General features: G+C 43.4%; 1 protein-coding gene across 2 annotated transcripts in view; it reads right to left on the reverse strand.

Annotated features, from left to right (window-relative positions):
* Nucleotides 1–25,521, reverse strand: part of MERTK (MER proto-oncogene, tyrosine kinase) — a 143,090-nt gene that overhangs the window by 59,693 nt on the left and 57,876 nt on the right. For both annotated transcript variants that reach the window (XM_011980519.1, XM_011980517.1), the window contains exons 3-6: nt 24,974–25,074; nt 22,121–22,294; nt 6,757–6,843; nt 3,795–3,910 (exon numbers count right to left, since the gene is read on the reverse strand). In XM_011980519.1, coding sequence (XP_011835909.1) covers nt 3,795–3,910; nt 6,757–6,843; nt 22,121–22,294; nt 24,974–25,028 — 432 coding nt within the window. In that variant the 5' untranslated portion in view covers nt 25,029–25,074. The remainder of the gene's footprint in view (nt 1–3,794; nt 3,911–6,756; nt 6,844–22,120; nt 22,295–24,973; nt 25,075–25,521) is intronic.

Below are 25,521 nucleotides of genomic sequence, written 5' to 3' on the forward strand. Positions count from 1 at the left end.
ATGAAACTACATCTCCACTAAAAACACAAAGTTAGCCAGGCGTGGTGGCAGGTGCCTGGAGTCCCAGCTACTCAGGAGGCTGAAGCAGGAGAATTGCTTGAACCCGGGAGGTGGAGGTGGCAGTGAGTCGAGATCGCGTCATTGCACTCCAGCCTGGGCAACAAGAGCGAAACTCTGTCTCAAACAAACAAACAAATAAATAAATAAATGTCTACCTCTAGGGAAAGAGGCCTGGATATTTCTAAAAACAGAGCCCCAAAATAACATGAAGCAAAAACTGATAGAATGGAAGGGAGAAATAGACAATTCAAAATAAGAGTTGAGATCTCAATTCCCCGCTTTCAATAACAGATGGAACCATGAGACAGAGTATCAGCAAGGCAACAGAAGACCAAAGACTCTAAACCAACGAGACCTGAACAACATGCACAAAACACTTCCTCCAACAACAGCCGAATGTACATTCTTCTCAGGCGCACACAAAACTTTCTCCAGGATAGAACTTAGGTCATAAAACAAGCCTTAAGAAATTTAAAAGGATCATACTCATATGAAGTATATTCTCCAAACACAGTAGAATAACATTAGAAATTAGTAAAGGAAGAAAATTTGGGAAATTCATAATTATGTGACAATTTAAATACACACTTCTAAATAATCAAGAGTACAAAAAAAATTCACAAGGAAAATGACAGAAAACTTGAAATTAACAACAACAACAGGCCGGGCGCGGTGGCTCAAGCCTGTAATCCCAGCACTTTGGGAGGCCGAGACGGGCGGATCACGTGGATCACGAGGTCACAAGATCAAGACCATCCTGGCTAACACGGTGAAACCCCGTCTCTACTAAAAAATACAAAAAACTAGCCGGGCGAGGTGGCGGATGCCTGTAGTCCCAGCTACTCGGGAGGCTGAGGCAGGAGAATGGCGTGAACCCGGGAGGCGGAGCTTGCAGTGAGCTGAGATCCGGCCACTGCACTCCAGCCTGGGCGACAGAGCGAGACTCTGTCTCAAAAAACAACAACAACAACAACAGCAACAACAACAACAACAACAAAACCTTATGGGATGCAGCTTAAACAGTGCTTACAGGGAAATGTAGAATGTAAATGCCTATTTTTTTAAATAAAAGAACACAATCAATAACCTAACCTCTACCTTACAAAACTAGAAAAAGAGCAAACTAAACCAAAGCAAACAGAAAAAAAAAAGAAACAAAAATTAAGGCAGAAATGAATAAAATAGATAATAGAAAATAGAAAAAATTTACAAAATCAAAAGTTGGTTATTCAAAAAGATCAATAAACTTGACAAACTTTTAGCTGGACTGACTAAGAAAAATAAGAGGGAAAACAAATTACTAAAAGCTGGAGTGAAACAGGAGATCTTATTACTAACCTCAAAGAATAAAAAAGGTTATAACGGAATACTATGTACTATATTGCATACCAATAAATTAGATAACTAAGATGAAATGTTCAAATTCCTATAACATAGAAACTACCAAAGCTCACTCAAGAAGTAATAGAAAATCTGAATAGATGTATACCAAGTAAAAAGATTGAGCTAGTATTGAAAAAACTTTCCACAAAGAGAACAAATTTTATTAAATATTTAAAGAAGATTTAACATCAATCTTTCACAAACTCTTCCAAGAAAAGAAGGAGGAGGAGGAGGAGGAAGGAGGAGGAGGGGGGAGGGGGAGGAGGGGGAGGAGGACTTTCACACTTATTCTAGAAGGTCAATATTACACTGATGCCAAAACCAGAAAAAGCTACTACAAGAAAACTACAGACAAATTAGATACAGACACAATTAGACAGTGGTAATGGCTGCACAACTCTTGAATATACTAAACACCGTTAAATTGTACATTTTAAATAATGGGTGAATATTATGGTATATAAAATATATCTCAGCTGGGCATGGTGGCTCACACCTGTAATCCCAGCACTTTGGGAGGCCGAGGCTGGTGGATCACTTGAGGTCAGGAGTTCAAGACCAGCCTGGTCAACATGGTGAAACCCCATCTCTACTAAATGTACAAAAATTAGGTGGGTGTGGTGGCACTGGCCGGTAGTCCCAGCTACTCGGGAGGGTGAGGCAGGAGAATTGCTTGAACCCAGGAAGCAGAGGTTGCAGTGAGCCGAGATTGTGCCACTGCACTCCAGCCTGGGCAACAGAGTGAGACTACGTCTCAAATTTTTTTTTTAAAAAGTAAACTGTATCTCAAAAAAAGGTGTTAAAAAAATCAATCACAAAAAAGGCCATTCCTGGTGAGGAACTGTAGATGCAATAAGAATTCCTAACACTTACCAGTGCTTGGGAGGCTTACAAAAAAAAAAAACTGAGCAAGAATTAAGAAAGGCTGGAGGCGGTGGGTGAGGGCGGAGGCTATTTTAGGGATAATACAGGCTTTTCCTGTTCAGGGAAGGAACAGCTGTTAGATAAGAGTTGGAGGCTTTAAGAACAGAAATTAATTTGACTACCAAGTAAAAACATCTAGTTGTTAACACAAAATTCTTTGAGCTGAGTTGGCCTGTGTCAAGTTAACATATTTTTAACTAATGAGACCAGATATTTAGTAAACTAATTCCTGACCCTACTGTATGATTAAGTACCAGGCAGAATGCATTCATACTTCTAGTGGATAATTCCTGCATGTTCGGTAACCTGCTCCCAAATGCCATGTCTCTCCTGAGACGGAAGAGCTGATGGTTCTGAGCGCTGCTGTAGGCATTGGAGCTTCCTGGGCTTGAGTTCTGGTTCTGCCACTCACAGGCTGTGTGAGTACTCTGAGCCTGCAGTGCTGGTGTGTTTTAAGTAAGATAATGTTTGCAAAGCCCCTGGGCCATTGTGGTCCCTTAGTAAACAGTTGTGTTACTGCCACCATTCTCATTTTTATGAAGTGAACACTCAAGAGCAGAGCTTACATCATGGGCAAGGTATCATTTTAGGACAGGTAATGGCACTGTTTCATACCCATTCTAGGCAGCAGTGAAAAATGTCTGAAGACTCCACAAGGCCTGTAATGCCCAGGATCCCCAGGTGACACTGGCTAAGGTGCTACACTCAATAGCACAGACGATCCATCTTGTGCTGGCCCTTCTGTCCTTCATGGCCACCAGCCCAGGAGGAGCCACACTGGGGACTGGCTGGCTTCCTCAACTCCTGGTCATAAGCATTGGGACCTTAAAAATGAACTCTCCCTGATCTTGACTGGGCAAGGTGGCCCATGTCTGTCTGTAATCCTAGCACTTTGGGAGGCCGAGGAGAGTGGATCACCTGAGGCTGGGAGTTCAAGACCAGCTTGACCAACATGATAAAACCCCATCTCTACTAAAAATACAAAATTATCCGGGCATGGTGGCGCACGTCTGTAATCTCAGCTACTCGGGAGGCTGAGGCAGGAGAATCACTTGAACCCAGTGGAGGTTGCAGCGAGCCAAGATCACGCCATTGTACTCCAGCCTGGGCAACAGGAACAAAACTTTGTCTAAGAAAAAAAAAAACAAAAGAAGAAGAAGGACTCTCCCTGGCCTCATGATGTTCTCCCTTGGAAACACATTTTGCTTCCGGTTGGGCCCTGAAACCTGCACAGGAAGGACACAGTGTCGTGGGCAGAGCATGGACATGGAATGGTGCATGCATGCTGGACACTGAAGCAGGGAGGTCAGGGGACTCTGTACAGAGATGGAGAAATGCCCTCCGTGTCCATCCTTGGAAGGAAGAATAATCCTTAGACCCACAGAGAGCGCCAAACAGCTACTTCCCCCTTCACCACGGAGCTTTACCTGAACGCTGCAATTCCTGAACGGGGAGTATCCATCAAAACCAGGGACCCAGGAGATCAGAATGCTGTGTGCAGTGCTGTTATGGATGCTGACTTCAGTTGGTGGGGAGGGAATTGCTGCATAAAACAAAACACACACATACAAACACAATTAAAGATAATGAGAGGCTACAGCTACCAAACAAATGCATTAATAAACGGAATTATGTTTTCAAGAGGAGCCTCCCTATGCCTGAGGATAATTGTACCAGCCTGCGGATAAGTCTTCCAGTGAAGGGCCAAAGAAGTGGAACGCAGACCCACTGATGAAATGAGGCGGCCTTTGAACTGGAAAAGATGTGGAATACGCATGTCCTTTACGGAGTACATGTTCATGGACCCTACTGTGTGTACCTGGCTGGGCACTAGTGCACTAAAGAGAGACACAGTCATAGCTCTGCCCTCATGGAGCACACGGCCTGGTATAGGAGACCCACGTTAACCAAGAATAGGAGCGCCCTGTCACCAGAAGAGAAGGGTGCCAGAGGAGGGTGTGTGCATGCATAAGTGTGCATGCGTATGTGTGCATGCGTATGTGTGCATGCGTATGTGTGCATGTGTATGTGTGCATGTGTATGTGTGCATGTGTATGTGTGCATGCGTAGGGGGAGAAGCTTTCCAGGCTGAGAAAACACTAAGAGTTGGTTCAATCAAAAGAGCCAACTGCATCTGCTGGGGGAGGGGAGGAGGTGCGTGTCTGGAAAGGGTGTGCTACACCCTTGGCTACAGGTGGGTGAAGGGTAGCTATTTCAATTAGAATCCAAGAAGGATCTTAAATTTGGGGAATCTTATTGCTTTGTGCTGAATTTAATTCATAATAATAATGACACTCGTAATTAAAAATGAAGGCTAACATTTCGTGTGCTTACTATGTGCCAGACACTTTGAGGGCTTTCTTTTATCATTCCTAGAATCCTATTAGAGAGCTAGTCTTACAAGCCCCATTCACAGATAAGGAAACAGGATGAGCGAAGTTAAAAACTTGGCAAAAGTCACAGATAGGTTGTAAGCCGTACAACGGGGACTTGAACTCTGGTCTGCCTGACCCTGGAGCTTGTGTCCCTCAACAGGACACTGGGGGCCTATAACCAAGGGCAGCAAGTAGACGGTGGGAACACCAGCAGGGACTGTAAGTCTGGTCTACCCCCTGACCTGCTGCATGGCCCCAGGCACAGCTACACGCCCTGTCTACAACTACACACGGTTCTCTCCTTTATAAATGGGGAGAGTAACAGCACCGCTGCATGGAGCTGTGGTGAGGAATAAATGCAGGGAGCTGTGGATGAGGCCCGGGGTGGGTGGTGTGGTGAGGATGAAGGTGATGATGGAATGAGCAGGAGAGAAGGAGGAAGGTGTGTTAAGACCATATCAAGCGTGCCCTGGGGGCCACATTTAGGAGTTTGGGTTTTGCTAGTAGACGCACAGCATTGGGAATGGGGAAGAGTCAGGTTTGACTCACTTTCCTCTGCAGATTATTTGTGGAACTGCCCTAAAGCATCTGCCTTTCCAGACCAAAAGTTGACCACATATATCATAATTATACATTAGAAGAAGAGAGTCTTGGTAGCTTTGATATAAATTTCACAATAAAAGAAAGCCAAAAACAGAAGTTTGGAGAATGACCTAATAGAACAAAATCTTAGCAGAGATTCTGAAGCATAAAATTGAAGAAGTGCTTTTCATTTTATATATGTTTAAATTTTAAGAAGTTTATACCTTATGAAAAAGTCTTTATAAACTCACACCCACTCATGAATTTTTGACATTCCCAACATGTCTTTTGGAAATCGTAATAATGGGAATTGTGATGAAGGAAGGAAGTTATACACTTCCTCCAGTAATAACTTTTAGTTTGGTTATTTTTTTATCCCAGTGAACTTTTAGGATATTCCCTTTCATAGCCTTTGTCCGGTTGATTTGCTGAAACTAAAATTAGCATCTTTTTTGAGCATAATTTCTTTTGTAATTTTGAATTCTCCTTCTGTATGTACCCAACCTTTAATTCATTATTAAACAAGTTCTGCTTTTTCCTTGCACTGCTTCCCTAAGAACAAGAGGAAAGGAACATGAGCCAAATAATTACGTCTCAATATTTAAACTAAGATCAAATAGTAAAACATAAAATTTGCTGGAATTTCTATGACACACTAAGGAGGATGATTTAATACGAGATAAAAAGGTAGTATCTACTTGTAGGGTTTTCTTTTCTTTCAAATTTCAAGTTTAATACCTTTGATCACACAGAAGGAGAATAAGATTGGACTGAAATGTCTCCACTAGCCTGGAGGCCTTCAAATGTATGCTTTTAATTCTATCATCATAACTCACTGCCAAGCAAGCTCAGCCTAGTGAAATCCTAGCTCAGAGGAACCAAGAGGAAGAGGGAGTTTAGGAGGAAGAGGGATAGGAGCATTGGGCTCCAAAGAGTGATCTGCTCCCTGCTTTTCCTCTGTCTCCCTGAGTCATGTCAGGCCCTGCTGACCTGGGAAGCACAGGGTCCATTTCCTAGATCATGCCCCAAGCCAGCCCCATCCCCAGGCCTCTTCAAGGGTTAATGAGTAGTTCAGGGTGGAAGAGGGAAAAGTGAAAACAGCAACTAAGAAAGAGAAAACATTGTAGCTTATTTTCTTCTTGGAGTAAGCAGAGCTAAATGAGTGAATGTTTATCAAAGACCTATATGCCAGGCACTTCTGAGTAATTTTACTTGTATTCAATCAACAAGCCTCAACAACAGGTAGGTTCTGTAATTATCTCCACTTTTCAGAGGACAACACTGACACCAAAGAGGAGAAGTGAGTTGTCCAAGGTCACAAAGAACATCAGTGAGAAAGCCAGGACCCACACCCAGGCAGCCGGCTACAAGCTCATGCTGCGTCCTCACCAGCTCCCAGAACATGCATGGGGAACCTAGTCTTGCTGCTTACCTTTGATGTTGATCTGCACTCCCTTGGATACGGTCAGCCCTTTGTCATTGTGGGCCTCACAACTGAAGACCGCCATCTCCGTCAGGCCTGGAATGGAAGGAGACTCATGAGACCAGCAGCAGAGAAACAGGCTGCTGTTCACCACAATTCTATGGTTGTCTTTGCATTATGTTATTTCTTGGTTCGTGGCTTTTGGGCATTAGGGTAAAGTTAATTTAAAAGGTGTGCTAGCTACGGAGAAACAAACCTGGGATTAAACCCAAGGCACCAAGAGCAAGGCAGCCACGGGCCCAAAAGGCAGCTGCTTTCATTTATTCAGATCCTGAATAAATGAGACATTAGGTAATAAAACAGGATCATTTCGACTTTTACTGCAAATCGCTGGCCCCAATATTAAGGAAAGTGGGTTCTGAGGCTCACTTGATAGGATAGGCTGCCTACCCCCCGCCAGTACATACAGTGCCACTATGCTATGCATATTTTAGAATACCAGAAATAGCAAAATAAAAGCCACAGCTTAAAAATCTCAGAAGATGTGTTGCAATGAATCATTTTTTAATAGTAAAAACTGGTCAATTCACAGGGATGTATTACATAAATGCAAGGCGTTATAACTAATCGAAGAGAAGACACTAGTGCTAAATGAAAAATTCTCATTTCAGAGGCTTGAAGACATCTTTTAAAAATTGATTTATTAATTTTAAATAGGAAGACAAGTTACCCAGATCTTGTTTTCTAATGCCACTCTCCAATAAATGGAACCAGGGCTCTTGGAGAAATGGCTGATTCTCAGATTGGGGCAGGAAATATATGAGTCTGGAGTAAAATGTAAAACAAACACAACACCACGCACACACACACACACACACACACACACACGGAGAGAGAGAGAGACAATGATGCAGCATGTCAAAGAGACACACGAGCTAACTCAAAGAGTTCCCAATGGCCAAAGTTAGAACAATTTGAGCAAGAAAATAAAGTAGCTTTGGATTATAACCCAAAGAAGAAAAAAATATCCAGGAGTCTCTACTGATATCGGTAAATAATTAGATAAACTGGAGAGAATAGACAAACCTTCTTGCAGAATAATTCCAAATAGTTTATTGGATATTCTGCCCTCAAAGAGGTGGAGCATAACTCCCCACTCCTTAATGGGCGGCATACAGTGACTCCTTCCAACAAGTACATTATGGAAAAAGCAAAAAGAAAAAAAAAAAGAAAGAAAACTTTTGAGTGGAGAAACTGACAAACTACCTGAGCCAGATGATCAAGTGGTATATCATGTTGACAGAATGTACTCTGGTAACAGGTGATGAAAATATCACTTCACCTCATGGTCTTCCTCCCGAGGACAAAAAAAACCCCAGGCTAATCATTAAAAAAATGCCAGTCAGTTCTACATTGTTGGACATTCTACAAAACACCTGACCAGTAAGACCTAAAACCTGTCAAGGCTGTTAAAAACAAGGAAAGTTTGAGAAATTGTCACAGCCAAGAGGAGCCTAATAAGACATAGACGACTAAATGCAATGTGGTGTCCTGGATGAGATCCTGGGACAGAAAAAGGACAGGAGATAAAAAGCTAAGGAAATATCACTAAAGTATGGACCTTAGTTAATGATGAGGTATCCGTATTGGTTCATCAATTGTAGCAGATGCACCACACTAATGTAAAATGCTAACAATAGGGGAAAGTGGGGGTGGGGTTTATAAGAAATCACTGTATTATCCCCAATGTTTTTCTATAAGTTTAAAACAATCCTAAAATTTGATTTTTTTTTTTTTTTTTGGAGATTGAGACTCACTCTGTCGTCACCCAGGCTGGAGTGCAATGGCGCAATCCCAGCTCACTGCAACCTCCACCTCCTGAGTTCAAGTGATTCTCCTGCCTCGGCCTCCCGAGTAGCTGGGATTACAGGCGTGCACCACTGCGCCCAACTAATTTTGCATTTTTAGTAGAGACAGGGTTTCACTGTGTTGTCCAGGCTGGTCTTGAACTCCCAACCTCAGGTAATCTGCCTGCCCTGGCCTCCCAAAACGCTAGGATTACAGGTGTGAGCCACAGCACCCGGCCTGAATGGTTATTTTTTTAAACTACAACTATACGGTATATACTATTTAGTTGAACCTGGAAACTTCTATATCTGTGGCACACAAAAACATCATCTGGCACACAGTAGTATCTTCATAAAATTGTTGAAAATATGCCACCATTTGCTTCTTAGCAGAAAAACTTACTTTGTTTTCTTCTGTCTACATATGTAGGAAATTTTCCAGCAGATATTTTTAAACTCAAAGCTTGTCACTAATAGAGTAATCAAATATTTGAAGAATGAAAGGGAAAAAAACCTGCTGAGGAAAGCACAGCAGGCATCAGCCTAGAAAAGCTGTTCCTGGCCGGATGCCTGCGTGGCCTCGACTGTGCCTGGGCTGTAGTCAAGTGGCCACTATGTGGCAGAGGGCTGTGACTGGGAGAAGCTGTAGAAAAAATGCATATCTGATCCCTTTTACATTAGTACTTCTCCTGAGGGGTTAAATGTGCATAAAAAAGAAAATCAGTGCTGGTGGGTTTTTGATATCTTCCATCTAGGTGGAAGGTGTCGCCAGTGTCTGCGTTTTCCTGACTACACAGGGGTCCCTCAGGGAAAAAGCAAACCCATGCATCCCTGTCCTATGATTCGGTGGTAACCTTTCATTTCTTCAAAAATAACATCGTATTATACAGAGAATTTGACAGATACTTCACAGCATCTTAATTTTCCAAGATGAGGAATACTTCCCTCAGATTGGAGGAAACCCCTAAGCTGGATTGCTTAATTAAATTCTCTTGAAAATTTCAAGTGCTAAGAAACACAAACTTAGGTCACTTCCTCTCAAGTGAGAGATGAAACTGCTACTAGTCTGTGTAGTGAATTAGAAAATATTTACTGCACTGAGGAGGAATATTTCTCTCACACCCATTACACCCACATCTGTAAAAGGATCCCTGTGATACTCTGCCTCGGGGTCTTTATATCTTGTGCTTGTATTCCTCCCAGAGAATTTTGAAAAACATATGTGGCCTCTCACACATTTTGAAGTTTGCATCCTTAAATTTTTCATAATTTAAACAGTTTCAAAGAATGTAATTTGAGGCCGGGCGCGGTGGCTCAAGCCTGTAATCCCAGCACTTTGGGAGGCCGAGGCGGGTGGATCACGAGGTCAGGAGATCGAGACCATCCTGGCTAACACGGTGAAACCCCATCTCTACTAAAAATACAAAAAACTAGCCGGGCGAGGTGGTGGGCGCCTGTAGTCCCAGCTACTCGGAGGCTGAGGCGGGAGAATGGCGTGAACCCGGGAGGCGGAGCTTGCAGTGAGCCGAGATCGCGCCACTGCACTCCAGCCTAGGCGACACAGCGAGACTCCGTCTCAAAAAAAAAAAAAAAAAAAAAAAAAGAATGTAATTTGAGGTACCTTGAATATCTTGACACCAACACCCAGTGAAACGACTGTTCCCCAGCAGCAAGAAGTTTTCCTCCATGACTCTTCTACCACCCCCAAGAATTTCATCGTAATGGTACACATTTGAAAGTGGAAATGGCACACATTTGAAAGTTTTTGCTTAAACCACAGGAACTTATTGGCAACAAAAATATACATACACCTTGAAATTGCAAAAATATTTTCTTCTGAATTGATTATACTCACTATTAGGATGCAACTGATCAAGACAATATAAGTGATTCTTAAACATAAGGACAACTTCATTGGAAGGACAACTCCTTCGCTGGACAAAATTTGGAATTTTCTTTTCTTTTTTTTTGAGACTGAGATTTGCTCTGTCACCCAGGCTGGAGTGCAATGGCATGATCTTGGCTCACTGCAACCTCCGCCTCTCAGGTTCAAGCGATTCTCCTGCCTTGGTCTCCCAAGTAGCTGGGATTACAGGCACACACCACCATGCCCGACTAATTTTTGTATTTTTAGTGGAGACAGGTTTTCACCATGTTGGCCAGGCTGGTCTTGAACTCCTGACCTCAGATGATCTGCCCGCCTCAGCCTCCCATAGTGCTGGGATTACAGGCGTGAGCCACCGCCCCCTACCAAAATTTGGGATTTTCTGTCTATGTGACAGTTTGGAAATTTCTTAACCCCAAGACAATGCACCCAGCAGCCATTCTCAAAATGTGGTCAAAGAGATTTCTGGGGATTCCAGAGACCCTTTCAGTAGTCCTCAGAGTCAAAAATATTTTCATAATAATAATAATGTATTACTTGCTCTTTTAATTCTCATTATCTCAGGAATGTATGATGGAATTTTCCAAAAGAATTTTCCAGAGGCTATACGGTACATGATGATGCCATAGCATAGATGTATTGGCCAATGAAATGTATACTTGCGTATTTTTGTGTTTTAAAAGTTTTCTGTTTTATTTTCTAATTCAGTAAATACAGATAGATATGACCCACATAAACAAGAATTCTGGTTCTTGATAATTTATGACTGTAAAAGGATCTTGAGGCTAAGCACAGTGGCTCACTCCTGTAATCCCAGCACTTTAGGAGGCTGAGGCAGGAGGCTCACTTGAGTCCAGAAGTTCGAGAGTTACAGTCCAGAAGTTGCCCCAGCCTGGGGCAACATGGAGAAACCCCATCTCTACAAAAAATACAGAAACTAGCTGAGTGTTGTGACATGCGCCTGTAGTCCCAGTTACTTGGGAGGTTGAGATGGCTGAATCACCTGAGCCTAGGAGGTTGAGGCTGCAGAGAGCACTCCAGCCTGGGTGACAGAGTGAGGCCCTGTCACACACACACACACACACACACACACACACACACACACACACACACGCAAGGATCTTGAGACCAAAGCACTGAAAACTGATGCCTCATAGTGGTGATTCCAGACAGATGAGAGAGGTCTTTTTTCTTTTGTAATGTAAGGAAGAGATGAAAGGAAAACAGGAGGTGGAAAGGGAGAACTGGCGAAGTATCTGGACTTTGGGCACTTTGTCAAGCATTGATTTTAAGAAAGAAGATAAACACAGGATGAAGATGAAGAGACACTGATCCCTCTAAGGGGTCTGTGCTCTGCTGATCACTGTTTCATGGTGAGGCCTCTGACACTGATTTTCAAGCCTTGGTATCACTTTTAACCTTCCAGATCCTAAGCTCCCAAGTGAGATGCCCATTTCATCCACAAGGCTGCATGAACTTGCAAAACCTGGCTTATATTTAGAAAAACTGGCTTTGGCTCAATCAGAAGACACAGGAAGTTACTAACTTATCCTTTTTATATATTGGAGGAGACATCTGCAGGTTAAAATTAGTCATCTGACTTCAATTATTCTTAAAAATTCTTAGGAAACCCTTGAATATAAACTACAAAATCACATTGCAAACTTGTCATAAGGGGAAGAGCCAGCCCTATGGTAAACAGGAGGTTTATTTCACTGAGATCCATTATCCAGTTATAGATCCTATAATAGGATCCTGTATTAGCAGAATTCAGGCCCAGTGGTCTTCATTCCTATCAGGCTTATCAATGCTGAAAGGGAAACATTATCACAGAATATGACTTCAGGTCAAATGGACAGTCATTTCTCCTGTGTGCTTCTTTTCATAGTGCACACAAGGTCAAAAAAACAATCTATAGCAAATGTCCTAGCACAAGACACCTACACCAAGTCTGAATTGCCTGGCAGTAACCACACAATGTATTAAAACAGTTTACAAGGTCAGGTGGTTAGCGCCCATATGCCAGCAGAGAGAAGAGGAAACTGGTTCAAACCAAAGGTAACTTTCTCCAAAACTAGACGGCACTTAGGCCAAACATAGTCTTCTTTGCTTAATTTTTTCTGCTAAACTTTCATGGCTTAACGGCACTGGCTTCCCAGCTAGACACTCGTTTATAAGCCTTGATTGACCATAGCAATGAGTGTACACTAGGAGAAGACAGCTCCCTCTCACTCGCCAGTTCTCTCTGTGGATAAACAATAACTACCAGACTGGAATAGACCTTGACATTTTATAGCCCCAAACCCTTGTGACTTTCCAGGGAGAAAAAGCATCCACCTCCTTAAGTCTCCACCCCACCACCCACTCTATCCTGAATGGACCCGGGCACTGGAACCCCCACAATCTCCTGAGCCAGCTCCTCTTCTAGTGGGTAGGTCGTCCCCCTTATAGTAATTTCTCCTTTTCACCCAACTCCATTATGATGGTTCACGCCCCTCTTGCTTGGTCGTCTGCTGGTTTGAGAAAAGATATTTATGACACAGCTCTGAAACATATTTTTAAGGAACATTCAGTAACAGAATGTTCCCTTGAGGGAAGGACAATCGGATTGCTGAGGGAGCAACTCTTAAGAGCACAGTTGAGCCAGTTCTTTGAGTTCTCAATTAAGCAATCCTGCAAATTAACTAGATAAACAATTCTGTCCCTGCTTTCTTTTTTTTTTTTTTTTCCCCTTGTATCCATCTTTCTACCAAAGGAAGCAACAAATGGAAGATCATGCTGCGTAAGTGAGGTAGCTTCTCTATCTGCTCTGCATTCATCCACTTGACAAATATTTACTGAGTATTTACTACAAGCCAGACATTTTTTCCAGAAACTTTGGATATATCCACGAATAAAACAAAGATTCCCTCCCTTACAGAGCTCACATTTTCAGGGAGGGAAATGGGCAATATATAATAACCTTGATAAAAAAAAGTAAGATGTATGATATATTAGAAGGTGATAAGTACTATGGAAAAATAGAAGACCATCAGAGGGCCAGGATGGGTGGGGAAGCAAGCTGTAATTTTAAATGATGGGTGGGGGGCATCAGAGGGGGTTCCTTGAGAAACGGCCTCTGAGGAAAGAGTTGGGGTGAGGAAAGGGGCCAAGTTGATACTTCGGGGCCTGGGGAGGTTCTAGGCAGAGGGAACATGTGGGAGAGGCCTTTGCCTGTTTCTCTTGTTGAGTGGCAAACCCAGAGCTCTGAGCAGAGAGCTGATATGATCTGACTTGTATCAGGATTGCTCCAGCTGCCATATGGAGAATAGACCTTAAGAAGACTGATCTCTTAATAGTTCCAAACGTTTTTCTAATACGTAAGATGGATATTAAAAAATGCCTAACTAGCCTGAGCAACATAGTGAGATCCTGTCTCTACAAAAAAATTTGAAAACAGCTGTTTATCCCTGTAGTCCTAGCTACTTGGGTTGCTGAGGTGGGAGGATTTGCTTGAGTGCAGGAGTTTCAAGGTTACAATGAGTGGAGATGGCGCCACTGCATATCAGCCTGGGTGACAAAGCAAGACAACAACAAAACTGCCTAATTATCACAGCTTGCTCTGTGATTCAAAGTAATTCTTTACAGAAAGTACTGTGGGCATTATGAACTAATTTGTTTAAATTCTAGTTATTATTACTCTTTCTGTTATTACAAGGATAGTAACAATTATATCCAACTAACTAAAACAAAAGCTAGCTTAGCTGTTTCCTAGATATGGATTTAAATATAAAATGGGTATTTTTTTTTAAAAAGAAAAGCCTGAAAGATCAACGCAAGCCCACCACTGTTAACAGAAAGGCAGGTCAAAATTGGCAATGAGTTAGTAACTTATTGCATATAAAAATAAAAACAAAATATAAAAAATTTAAAAATATATGCCAGAGCTGGAGCTCTTACCTGCTAACTTAGAAAGCACTCCACCATTGAACACCATGAAGCTAAAGCTCTTTGCAGTTCTGCTCTTTATTTTGAGATTTGGTTTTGCCCATGATAAAAATTCTTTAAAAAAGAAACTTTTTATTTTGAAATAACTTTAGACTTACAAGAAGTTGCAAAAATAGCAGAGTTACTGTGCACCCTTCACCCAGCTTTACCCAATGATAAGATCTTACGTAACCATGGTATAATGATCAAAACAGGAAAGTGACTTTGGTACAATAGTATTAACTAAAATACAGGCCTCCGCTAAGATTTTACCAGTTTCTGCTTTGTTTTATTTTGGGGGGAAGAATGAGTGTATAGGTTTATGAAATTTTATGACAGGTACAGATCTGTGGCTACACAACTGTTCCATCACCAAAAAGCAGCTCCCTCATTCTACCCCTTAAAGGAACATCCTATCCCCAAACCTAACCCCTGAAATTGTTCTGATATGTTCTCCATTACCAAAATTTTGTCCTTTTGAGAATGTTATCTAAATGGAATCATACAGCACACAACCTTTGAGATTGGCTTTGTTCACTCAGAATAACATCCTTTAGACAAATTACTTCTTTGCTCATGTTCCTTAAAGAAAGCTCATACAACACAGAGGAAAAATAAAAACTTGTATCGAGAGAAAAGGCATACGACCTTCCCATTCATAAACAATGCTTGCTCAAAGCAGTCCAAACAATCAGCTATTTAAACCAATTAGCATTCCCTCAGTAGAAGGGGTCGGCAAAGTTTACTTAGAGGTCAATTTCAGATAGAATGGCGTCTCCCTGCCAACACTCACTGCTTTATTTACATCAGCATGTCAGGGGCGGCTGCTCAGCACAAAGCCCCCAAAAGCTGACCTCAGCACCCACCTCCTCACACGTGAATTACTGGGAGGGACTCAGGTATCAAACTAAAGCTTCCCCAAAATTAAAAATATATTTAATTAAAAATAAGTTTTTACATAGTTCTTTTGTAACATTACAAAATGCAGACACAAGGGAACAGTCAGCAACTAGTTGACTTGAGAGTAATTCCTGCGAGCCCAGCACAATCCCCACATTCAGCAGCCTGGGCCCCACGCCCTTCCTCCTTGGACTTATTTTAGCCCTTTGGGTCTACAGAATGGACATGAAAGATCCTGTTCTATTAATTTCACAGGACCGGCTGGAGATATAAATGAGAAAAGAGAGAAGAACTTAAATGTAAAAATAATTTTATAAATACAAGTTACTTCATTATCATGATGTCCCTTTGTCCCAGTGATAGGACCTAAAACTCAAGGACTATTTGTAATTAATTTGTTTGTTCATTAGTTCATTCATTCATTCACATAGTTCTTACGTGCCAGGTGCTGTGCTGGGTGATGGGGCTAACCTAATGAATAAATCATACATAATAATCACCTGATTAGTAAGTCTTCTTGGAGGCCTGACAAATAGATAGAGGGTTTGTGCTTCAATGCAATGGGGAAGAGGCCTTGTGAATACACAGACAAGGGGGTGACCAGGAAGGTTTTCAGAGGAGAACCATGATCTGTGTGTCAGGTGAACGGGGGTTTGACAGACAATGAGAAGGCAGCTTGGCAAGAAGGCACAGTGCACTCATAGGCCTGCAGAAAGCTCATCAGGCCTCACAAGCAGGTGCCTTTGCAGGTGAGGCAGGCAGAGACCCTGGGAAAGTTAGGCTGAAGCCCCAGTGGGTCTCAGACTTCAGGGTAAAATGGTAGATTTTAACCTGCACGTAGTGGGGAGTCATGCCAGGAACGAGAAGCTCTGTATTTTAGGAGAACTTCTTTAATCACAAGTGGAGCATCACTCATTATGGTGGTGGGGTAGGGGGATGAGAACAAGAAAGCTGGGACCATAGGTAAGAGGTGACAGCAACAGTCCTGGTGATGAACCAGGAAAGCCTGAATTAAGGCCATGGTGGTGGAAGTGCAGCACAACTGACATTTGAGAACAATGTACAGGGCTGGGCACAGTGGTTCACGCCTGTAGTCTCAGCACTTTGGGAGGCCAAGGTGGGTGGATCACCTGAGTTCAGGAGTTAAAGACTAGCCTGGCCAACATGGTGAAACCCTATCTCTACAAAAATACAAAAATGAGCCGGGCATGATGGTGGATGCCTGTAATCCCAGCTGCTTGAGAGGCTGAGGCAGGAGAATCGCTTGAATCCGGGAGGCGGAGGTTGCAGTGAGCACAGATCACGCCATTGCACTGCAGCCTGAGTGACAGAGCAAAACTCCATCTTAAAAAAAAAAAAAGAGAGAGAGAGAACAGTGTACAAGTCTTGGTGATGATTGTTGGATGGGCAAGAGAAGAATCTGGGGAAGTTTCAGGTTTCTGGCTTGAATATATGATTACTCCTCCAGACCTTCACTTCACTGTATAGCACCAGCTAGACCATCTTCACTATCAAACAGGCATTTAATAAATACTGTCACTAAGAAAAATAAAGTCAGCAGCCCCACTTTCCAAACCCTTCACAAATAGGAAAACTGCCTGAGCAGTGCAGTCTACTGCGTATTCATCTAGAAACTAGAATTTCAACTCAGCAGTTTAAGTAAGAGTTCTTCATTTACAGACACATTTGTCGCTACTCTGAAAACTCTAGAAAAGCTGGTGAAGTGTTAGTGAGGATTTCCACTATCATGGTTCAGTTTTTGGTTTGTAGTACCTGATGGCCCCTGATGGAGAGTGAAGTCATCATGCGCACCCACAATTCGGAAGCACCTGCTGATGAATGCTGCCGCAGGTGCTCTCCTACTGGGCATTTCTACAACTACCACATTTCAGGCACTGAACCAGACCCCTGAATATGTGGCCAAAAAAACCTTCAGTTCCTGCCTTCTAGAGGCCCCCTGGTCTCATGGAAACAGGTGGAGGCGTAAATCAGATATTCCGACAGATAGAGTATTTGCCATCAGACTGACGAAAAGTCAAGACTGAACACTGTGTGTATGTGATATAGGGCACATATTACCATATTCTACTAAAAAGATTGCCAACTTGCAAGATCTTTTTGGAGGGAGATGAGAGTGTATTAAAATTTAAAATATGCTCACTTTTCCCTTCAACTCCCATTCAGATATCCCTCCTAAAGAAATTCTGACGGTGCTCGCTTTGGCAGCACATACACTAAAACTGGAACAATAACAGAGAAGATTCGTGTGGAGCCATTGCCCTGACGGCACGTGGTACTGTGGATTCCACGAGTGTGTACGGTGGGAAAGCGCCACACTCGGTACCACCACCCCGTGCACTGGTCAGCTGGACAAACTCAGACAGGTATCTACCCTGGATAGCCTTTGAGTTTTAGAAGACCAAAATGAACATTTTTGGAGCCTAAGTTTTGGCTCATTTGTTGGATCGGTGCATGTAAGAATTTGGTGAGATGCAAATGAACAAATAGTTCTTGCTCCTGTGACCAACAGGCTGTATGCTACAGTTCTATTCTGACTGTTCAGATTTTTAAGGATGATTGGATTAGGCTTCCCTGCTGTCTGGGTCTGTCTCCTAAACTTTTCAGATCATCGTGGAATTCCAATGACTCTTTTAAAGGGTGCTGATGATTTGAACACTGTCGGATTGATGCCAGCTAAATCTAGTAGTCCACCTTGAGAATTTTCATGTAACACCCTGGAAAAAAATGTGAGCCCAAATCTTCTCTACCAAAGGAAAAAAAAAAAAAAAAGCTTAAACTTTTAAAAAGTAAAATTAAATTGTAAAGAACTTGAAATGCAAAACAGGTGGCCATTGTGAGGGTAGAACTGACCTTTTAGAAATAAATCAGATCTCCAAGCTAAGACTAACTACAGCCTTGGGTATTAAAATAATTTGCAGATCTTGTCGCACAAACACACTTCTAATTTCTGAGAAAATATACAGAAAAGTTATAAACAGAGATGGACAGATTTTGTCCCTATTTTTATAAAACATATGAAAATCTAGTTTCTATTTACTAACAGTAAACAATTGGGAAATAAAATCAAATATGCTGTTTATTAGTACATAAGTGCTACATTAATGCCTTCTGATTGGCTGTACACTGTTGGTGAAAATGTAAATTGGCACAGCCATTAAGGAAAACAGTTTGGAGGTTCCTCAGAAAACTAAAAATATGATTCATCAATCACCATATGATTCATCAATTCCCATGCTGGGTATATGGTATGAGGATCTCAAAGAGGTACCTGTGGTCCCATGTTCATTGCAGTATCATTCACAATAGCTTAGACATGGAAACAATGTAAGTGTGCATAAACAGATAAATGGATTAAAAAATTATGGTATATAGATATATATGGGAATACTATTCAGCCTGTACAAAAAAGAAAATCCTGGCATTTACGACAACATGAATGGAACTGGAAGACATTATGCTAAGTGAATAAATCAGACAAAGGAAAGAAAAACAATGGCATGGTCTCGCTTACATGTGCAATCTAAAATAGTTAAACTCACAGAAATAAAGAATAGAACCGTAGTTAAAAAGGGTGGGTAGAGGAGGGTGAGGACTGGGGAGATGTTGGTCAAAAGGTAGAAAATTTCAATCCGTAGGATGAATAAGTTCTAGAGATCTAACGTACAGCATAGAGATCTAACGTACAGCATAGTTAACAAAATTGCACAGTATACTGGAAATTTGCTAGGAGGGTAGATCTTAGGTGTTCTCATCCTCCTACACTCCCTCCCCCACAGCCTCCCTCCCCACCCCCCAACCCCACCCACTGCCACAAATGGTAACTATGTGAAAAGATAGCTATATTAATTAGCTTGGTTGTAATAATCAGTTCACTATGTATTTCAAAACATGACACTGTATACTTTAAGTACATATAATTCCAATTTTAAAATTTTAAAAAATTTAACAAATGACTTGTAAGACCTCTACATCAAAAACTACAAAAATTGCTGAGAGAAATTAAAGAAGACATAAATAAATGAAGAGATATAATGTATTCATTGATTGGAAGGCTCAATATTGTCGAGACATCATTTTCTTCTAAACTTGTCTATAAAACAATACAACTGCAGACAAAATCACAGCAGGAATTTTTGTGTAAACATTGTCAAGTGGATTCTAGGATTTTTATAGAAATAGGCAAAAAACCTGAAGTGACACTTCACCAAAAAAGAGACGTGACCGATTGATAAGCACACGAAAAGACACTAAAATCGGCCGGGCGCGGTGGCTCAAGCCTGTAATCCCAGCACTTTGGGAGGCCGAGACGGGCGGATCACGAGGTCAGGAGATCCAGACCATCCTGGCTAACACAGTGAAACCCCGTCTCTACTAAAAAATACAAAAAACTAGCCGGGCGAGGTGGTGGGCGGCTGTAGTCCCAGCTACTCGGGAGGCTGAGGCAGGAGAATGGCGCAAACCCGGGAGGCGGAGCTTGCAGTGAGCTGAGATCCGGCCACTGCACTCCAGCCTGGGCGACAGCGCGAGACTCCGTCTCAAAAAAAAAAAAAGAAAAGTGATTCAGAGTTAATAGCTAGGGGCTGGCATTCACTTACTGATCCATTCTAGCCATAAATATTTACTGAGTACTACTAGGAGGCAGGCACCGCTTCAGCCACTGGCACCGCTTCAGCCACTGGCAGTGCAGAGGTGAATGGGAGAGAGAAAGCCCTTGTCCTTACTGAGCATACATTCTCTAAGAAGCTACATGGCCAGGGGCAGTGGCGCGGTGGCTCACGCCTGTAATCCCAGCACTTTGGGAGGCCGAGGTGGGCGGATCACGAGGTCAGAAGATCGAGACCACGAGAATGTCCCAGTCTGTATTAAAAAAACAAAAAAAAAAATTAGCCGGGCGCAGTGCTGTGCTCCTGTAGTCCCAGCTACTCAGGAGGCTAAGGCAGGAAAATGGTGTGAACCCAGGAGGCAGAGCTTGCAGTGACCCCAGATCGCGCCACTGCACTCCAGCCTGGGTGACAGAGCAAGACTCCGTCTCAAAAAAAAAGAAAAAAAAAAAGAAGAAGAAGAAGCAGCTAGACAAGGAGCTCAACAAATAAACTGGATAATTATAGACGGTGACAAGTGCAACAGAGGAGTACACAGCAATATGGGATTGAGGGGACCTAAAATAGTTAGGAGCGATCAGGGATGGCCTCTCTGAAGAAGTGATGTTTGAGTTGGGTCATGGGATAAAGGGCAGTTGGAAGAACACCGCAAGCAGATAGAAGAGACAGTGCAAAGGTCCTGAGGCAGGAAGGAACAGGATGTGCCTAGAGAAGTGAAAGGCAATCAATGTGACTCGTATCTAATAAGCAGGGTGGAAAGCATGGGATGGGGCTGGGTTGGATGCATAGGAAGGAGCTGGGACACGCAGCCCCTAGGGAAAGGGCAGGAAGGACTGGGTGACAGTCTAAGACAGCGGGGAGCTACTGCAGGATTTTCAGCAGGCAGGTGATGTCATCTGCCACTGAGGAGGGTAGATGGGAGTAGGGACAAGGCTGGGAGCAAAAAGGTCCAGTTAGGAAGCTACTGCAGAGGCGATGGCAAGAGCTGGCAATGACATGGACCAGGGTGCTGGCAGCAGGATGGAGAAAAGACAGATTTCAGAAGTGTTGTAGGAGCAGAACTGATGCCAACATGAAAGATGAGAAAAAGGAAGGGTGGGAAAATGGTGATGTCATTCACTAAGATGGGGAATTCTGGAGTGGAACAAGTCTGGAGTTAAGAGTTTCATTCTGAGATGCGTATGTACCCAGCAAGTGGCAATGCCAAGGAGGCGGTTGGATACACGAGCCTGCAACTCAGGAGAGGGGTCTGGGCTGGAGATGTAAAGTTCAAGGTCATTTCTTCTAGATGGTGTTAAAGCCAGGGGCCCAGAGAAACTCTCCCAAGAGGGAGCATCTCAGAGTAAAAGAAGGGGGCCCAGGATTGAGCCCTGCCATTTAAAACTCCAGTGGATGACAAAGGAGGAGCAATGAATTGGTGTCATTCAATGAAACAGAAGCCAGGACAGTGTTTCCAAAAGTCCAAGCTGTGTCCTGAAGACCTAGAACAGCCTCAGGCATACAGTCCCTGGAGAAAGGAAGGAGGGAGGGCGTGTGGTAACTGCCTGATGCTGCTGAAAGATATTGCGTAATGAGAGGAGCCACGGAAGAGCCCACCGACTTCAGTGCATGGGAAACGTCAGTGGTACTAACGAGCATCATCAGTGATGTGCGGGACTAAAACCGGGCCACTTTCATTTGGATGGAAATCACGACGACCGTGGAATGTCCTTTCAGCCACAATCCCACAAGGGCTCACACTTTCTGCAATAGCTCCCGGTGACCAATCCACACTCTCGGTGTCAAACCCACTGAGGTCTTCACATCAGTGGTTCCATAAACGCAAGACCTGACAGGCCAGCAAGGTCACAGCTGCAACGGGAGATGTGAGCAGGGCTCCTGCTGCCTGGGCTCGAGGATTCTGGCCACTTCAACAACTTAACCCTATGTATCCTCAGAGGCCCTCACCTATTTCCCCACCTCGGCCTGTGAATTCTCACACCTGTGATTCCCACCTACCTTCCCGTCTACCTGGTCCCATAACCTTGCTGCCACACCTGCACTTTCATCTGTCTCCACTGCCTGCTAGTGGTGCACAGCAAGGGTCACCAAACTTTTGATCCCTTCCACTACTAGAGAATAAATCAATAAATAAACCCATGGCTCAGACTTACCTGGAACGGTTAGCACGGAGGGGGATTTTTCAGGCTGTTCGTTAACACGGCTACTGTTTTGAACCCAGAAAATGTTGACAGGCTCAGGCGGGCCCACAGCCTGACAGGTGAGGTTGAAGGCTGTGTTTCTGGTGACATTCATGCTCTCAGGCTGCTTAGTAAAGTGAGGAAGTCCTGCAGAGAAAACGTTACATGAAAGAATGTTTCAGATCTGAAAGCAGAGACAGAGCCCAAAGGGGAATGGAAACTGGGCTAGAACTTGGCAATAGATTTCTTTTTTTGCGGGGGGATGGAGTCTCATTCTGTTGCCCAGGCTGGAGTGCAGTGGCTTGATGTCGGCTCACTGCAACCTCTGTCTCCTCGGTTCAAGTGATTCTCCTGCCTCAGCCTCCTGAGTAGCTGGGATTACAGGCACACACCACCACGTCTCGCTAATTTTTGTATTTTTAGTAGAGATGGGGTTTCACCGTGTTGGCCAGGCTGGCCTCGAACTCCCGACCTCAAGTGATCCATCCCCCTTGGCCTCCCAAAGTGCTGGGATTACAAACATGAGACACCACACCCAGCCTTGGCAACAGATTTCTTTATCTACTGCGTCACCACCGTGCCTAGCTTAGCAACAGATTTCTGTATCTACTGCGTCAGTCAGGTCTGTATTCATCAGTTTTCACCTCCTTAAGTTGGATAAGAAGGAGAACAGAGGCTAATTCCTGCCAGTCTACCTTAAGCCAGCTTTCTAGGACGCTTTGCCAAAGGGGCTATAAATAGTGATTCAGAACTGGTTTTACCAGAAGGCAGGCCACAGGCAGTTCTTACATCAGGTGTTGCTCAAACTCCTGGGACGGACCCGTTGGCAGGTTTTCAGTATTTCTTACCAAAATAAACACAGAGTAAAACATGGCTATGTAATAGATCTGTCCATGGTATGAAGACATTCTATTATGTGTGTGACTTTCAGATGGGTCATAACGAATTTTAAAATCCACAGCCTTGTATAAGTCTGAGTGCTTTTCAATGAAAAGCACTCATGAAAAAACCGTATAAACATAGTTGCAATTACAATCCTTAGATCTACTGTAATTTCCAAAATCAAGGCCCCAAGGAAGCTCAGAGAAAGCCAGTCAGTCCAGTCAGTACTTATTTGGGGCAGGTGTTCAAAAATATAACAAGTCCGAAAAATGTTCTTTTGGGGATTGGAAACTCACAGATCTAGTTCCAGCAAGAATGATGTGGCAGTTATGTGTAATGGAATTCTTTTGTCCTGTTTCAAGGTTTTTTGAAACTCTCTTTGGACTTAATATGTTCCTGCTCTGGGCATTTTTCTGGGATTCTGACGAATAAAATCTCCTCTAAATATTTTTTTCCCAAATTAGCTGCAAATGTAGGAAACCCCCTCTTTGGCTGATGGTGACATAACCCTGAGAAAGAGCTGTTCAGCCTGGGATAGGCCCAAAGCAAAGGTCATGAAGAGATGAAGAGACTCCTCTGAGGGAGTCTCTTCTGTCTTTCCCACTCACTCCTCCTCCTTCCTTCCACATGTGCTCCCTGAGGCTTCTCTCCACATTGGTGGACATCAATTTCAGGTTCGCAAAAGAATGGGTAGCATAGCAGCCTTTCAGTGGGAGATGTTTCTGATTAAAAAGCTAATCACCGGCCGGGCGCGGTGGCTTATGCCTGTAATCCCAGCACTTTGGGAGGCTGAGGCGGGTGGATCACAACGTCAGGAGATCGAGACCATCCTGGCTAACACGGTGAAACCCCGTCTCTACTAAAAATACAAAAAATTAGCCAGGTGCGGTGGCGGGCGCCTGTAGTCCCAGCTACTCAGGAGGCTGAGGAAGGAGAAACGCGTGAACCCAGGAGGCAGAGATTGCAGTGAGCCAAGATCGCGCCACTGCACTCCAGCCTGGGCGACAGAGCGAGACTCCATCTCCAAAAAAAAAAAAAAAAGAAAAAGCTAATCACCCGCTCTAAAGCCTGTGATGAGGAAGGTCAGGATAAAGCAGAAAAGGGAGGTGACCTAATGGCTCTGCTAAGAGGGGCACCTCACAGAGCAGAGGCACAAGGGCCCCGGAGGGAAGTCCCTGAGGGTAGTAAGGAGTGACCACTGGGGGTGATAATAAAGATGCTTTCTCCTTGCAACCCTGCCATTGCAGAACCAGGCATGCAAACCCCCAACTCAGGGCACCAAACCTAGGACCTGGGCTCACCTGTGCATCAGCTCACATTGCCCATTAGAGTTCAAGTGCCTTGAGGGCAGAGACTGCGTTTTCCTAGCCTGATGTCTCATCCCTCACCCCCACGGACCTTCATATGATGTCATGGAATTTCTCTGAACCATGCACCTGACAGATACCAGTGCCCAAAAGAAGTCTCAGGCTGAGCTGTTGAACCAGTCCAGGAAAACCACTCACCCCCCAGGGTTTCACTGTCTGCACAGGCAAGACAGGGAAAGATACTGAATAATAAGCCAATAGCCACTTGACCAGGTGAGTGGTATCTGGTACCAGCACTGGAAACTGGATGGTAGAATGCATTTTGCTTCTTAAAAAGAAGTCATCAGTTTATTTTTATTGTAAATAATCTGTGGACAAGGAAGTCCAAAATCTCTTTGTATCTCACCTTTAATGCCTAGAATAGAGCTCAAACTTCAGGAACGGAATTCATTTCATTATTGCTTGTAGAGTATAAAGAGGAGTACCTTGTACAATTTCGGTGCTGATAGATTTGCAAGGTTTGCGTACGGAGTTATAAATGGGCAGGCAAAACTCTAGAGTATTATACATAAAACATTTCATACAGGCCCTAAAACAAACAGCTCTCTGGCAATGGAACTCTGGTCTGTGGCCTTACCTTGCACTTCGATGTAGATGGGATCAGACACGATCTCTTCATTGTTTATTTTCATCTTACAGATATACGACCCATTGTCTGAACGCTGCACACTGGTTATGCTGCAAAGAAAAACACATAAAGATATTTACGGTGACTACCCTTTGACTCTCTATTATAGGACTGGAAACTTCTTCAACTTCTTTGTCATATGCTGTGAGAATTAATTTTATATGTCAGCTTGGATAGGCCATTGTACTCAGTTGTTTGGTCAAATCTTAGCCTAGATGTTGCTGTGAAGGTACTTTTCACACGTCACTGATATTTAAAGCAGCAGCCTTTGAATAAAGCACATTACTCTTCATGATGGGGGTAGGCCCCATCCAAACAGTTGAAGGCTTTATAAGAAAAAGACAGAGGTCCCCAGTGAAAGAGAGGATTCTGTTTCCAAACTGCCTTAGGACTCAAGACTGCAACATCAGCCGGGCGCGGTGGCTCAAGCCTGTAATCCCAGCACTTTGGGAGGCCGAGATGGGCGGATCACAAGGTCAGGAGATCGAGACCATCCT

The sequence above is a fragment of the Mandrillus leucophaeus genome, unplaced genomic scaffold (genome assembly GCF_000951045.1).
Source record: "Mandrillus leucophaeus isolate KB7577 unplaced genomic scaffold, Mleu.le_1.0 Scaffold214, whole genome shotgun sequence".
NCBI classification, from domain to species: Eukaryota; Metazoa; Chordata; class Mammalia; order Primates; family Cercopithecidae; genus Mandrillus; species Mandrillus leucophaeus.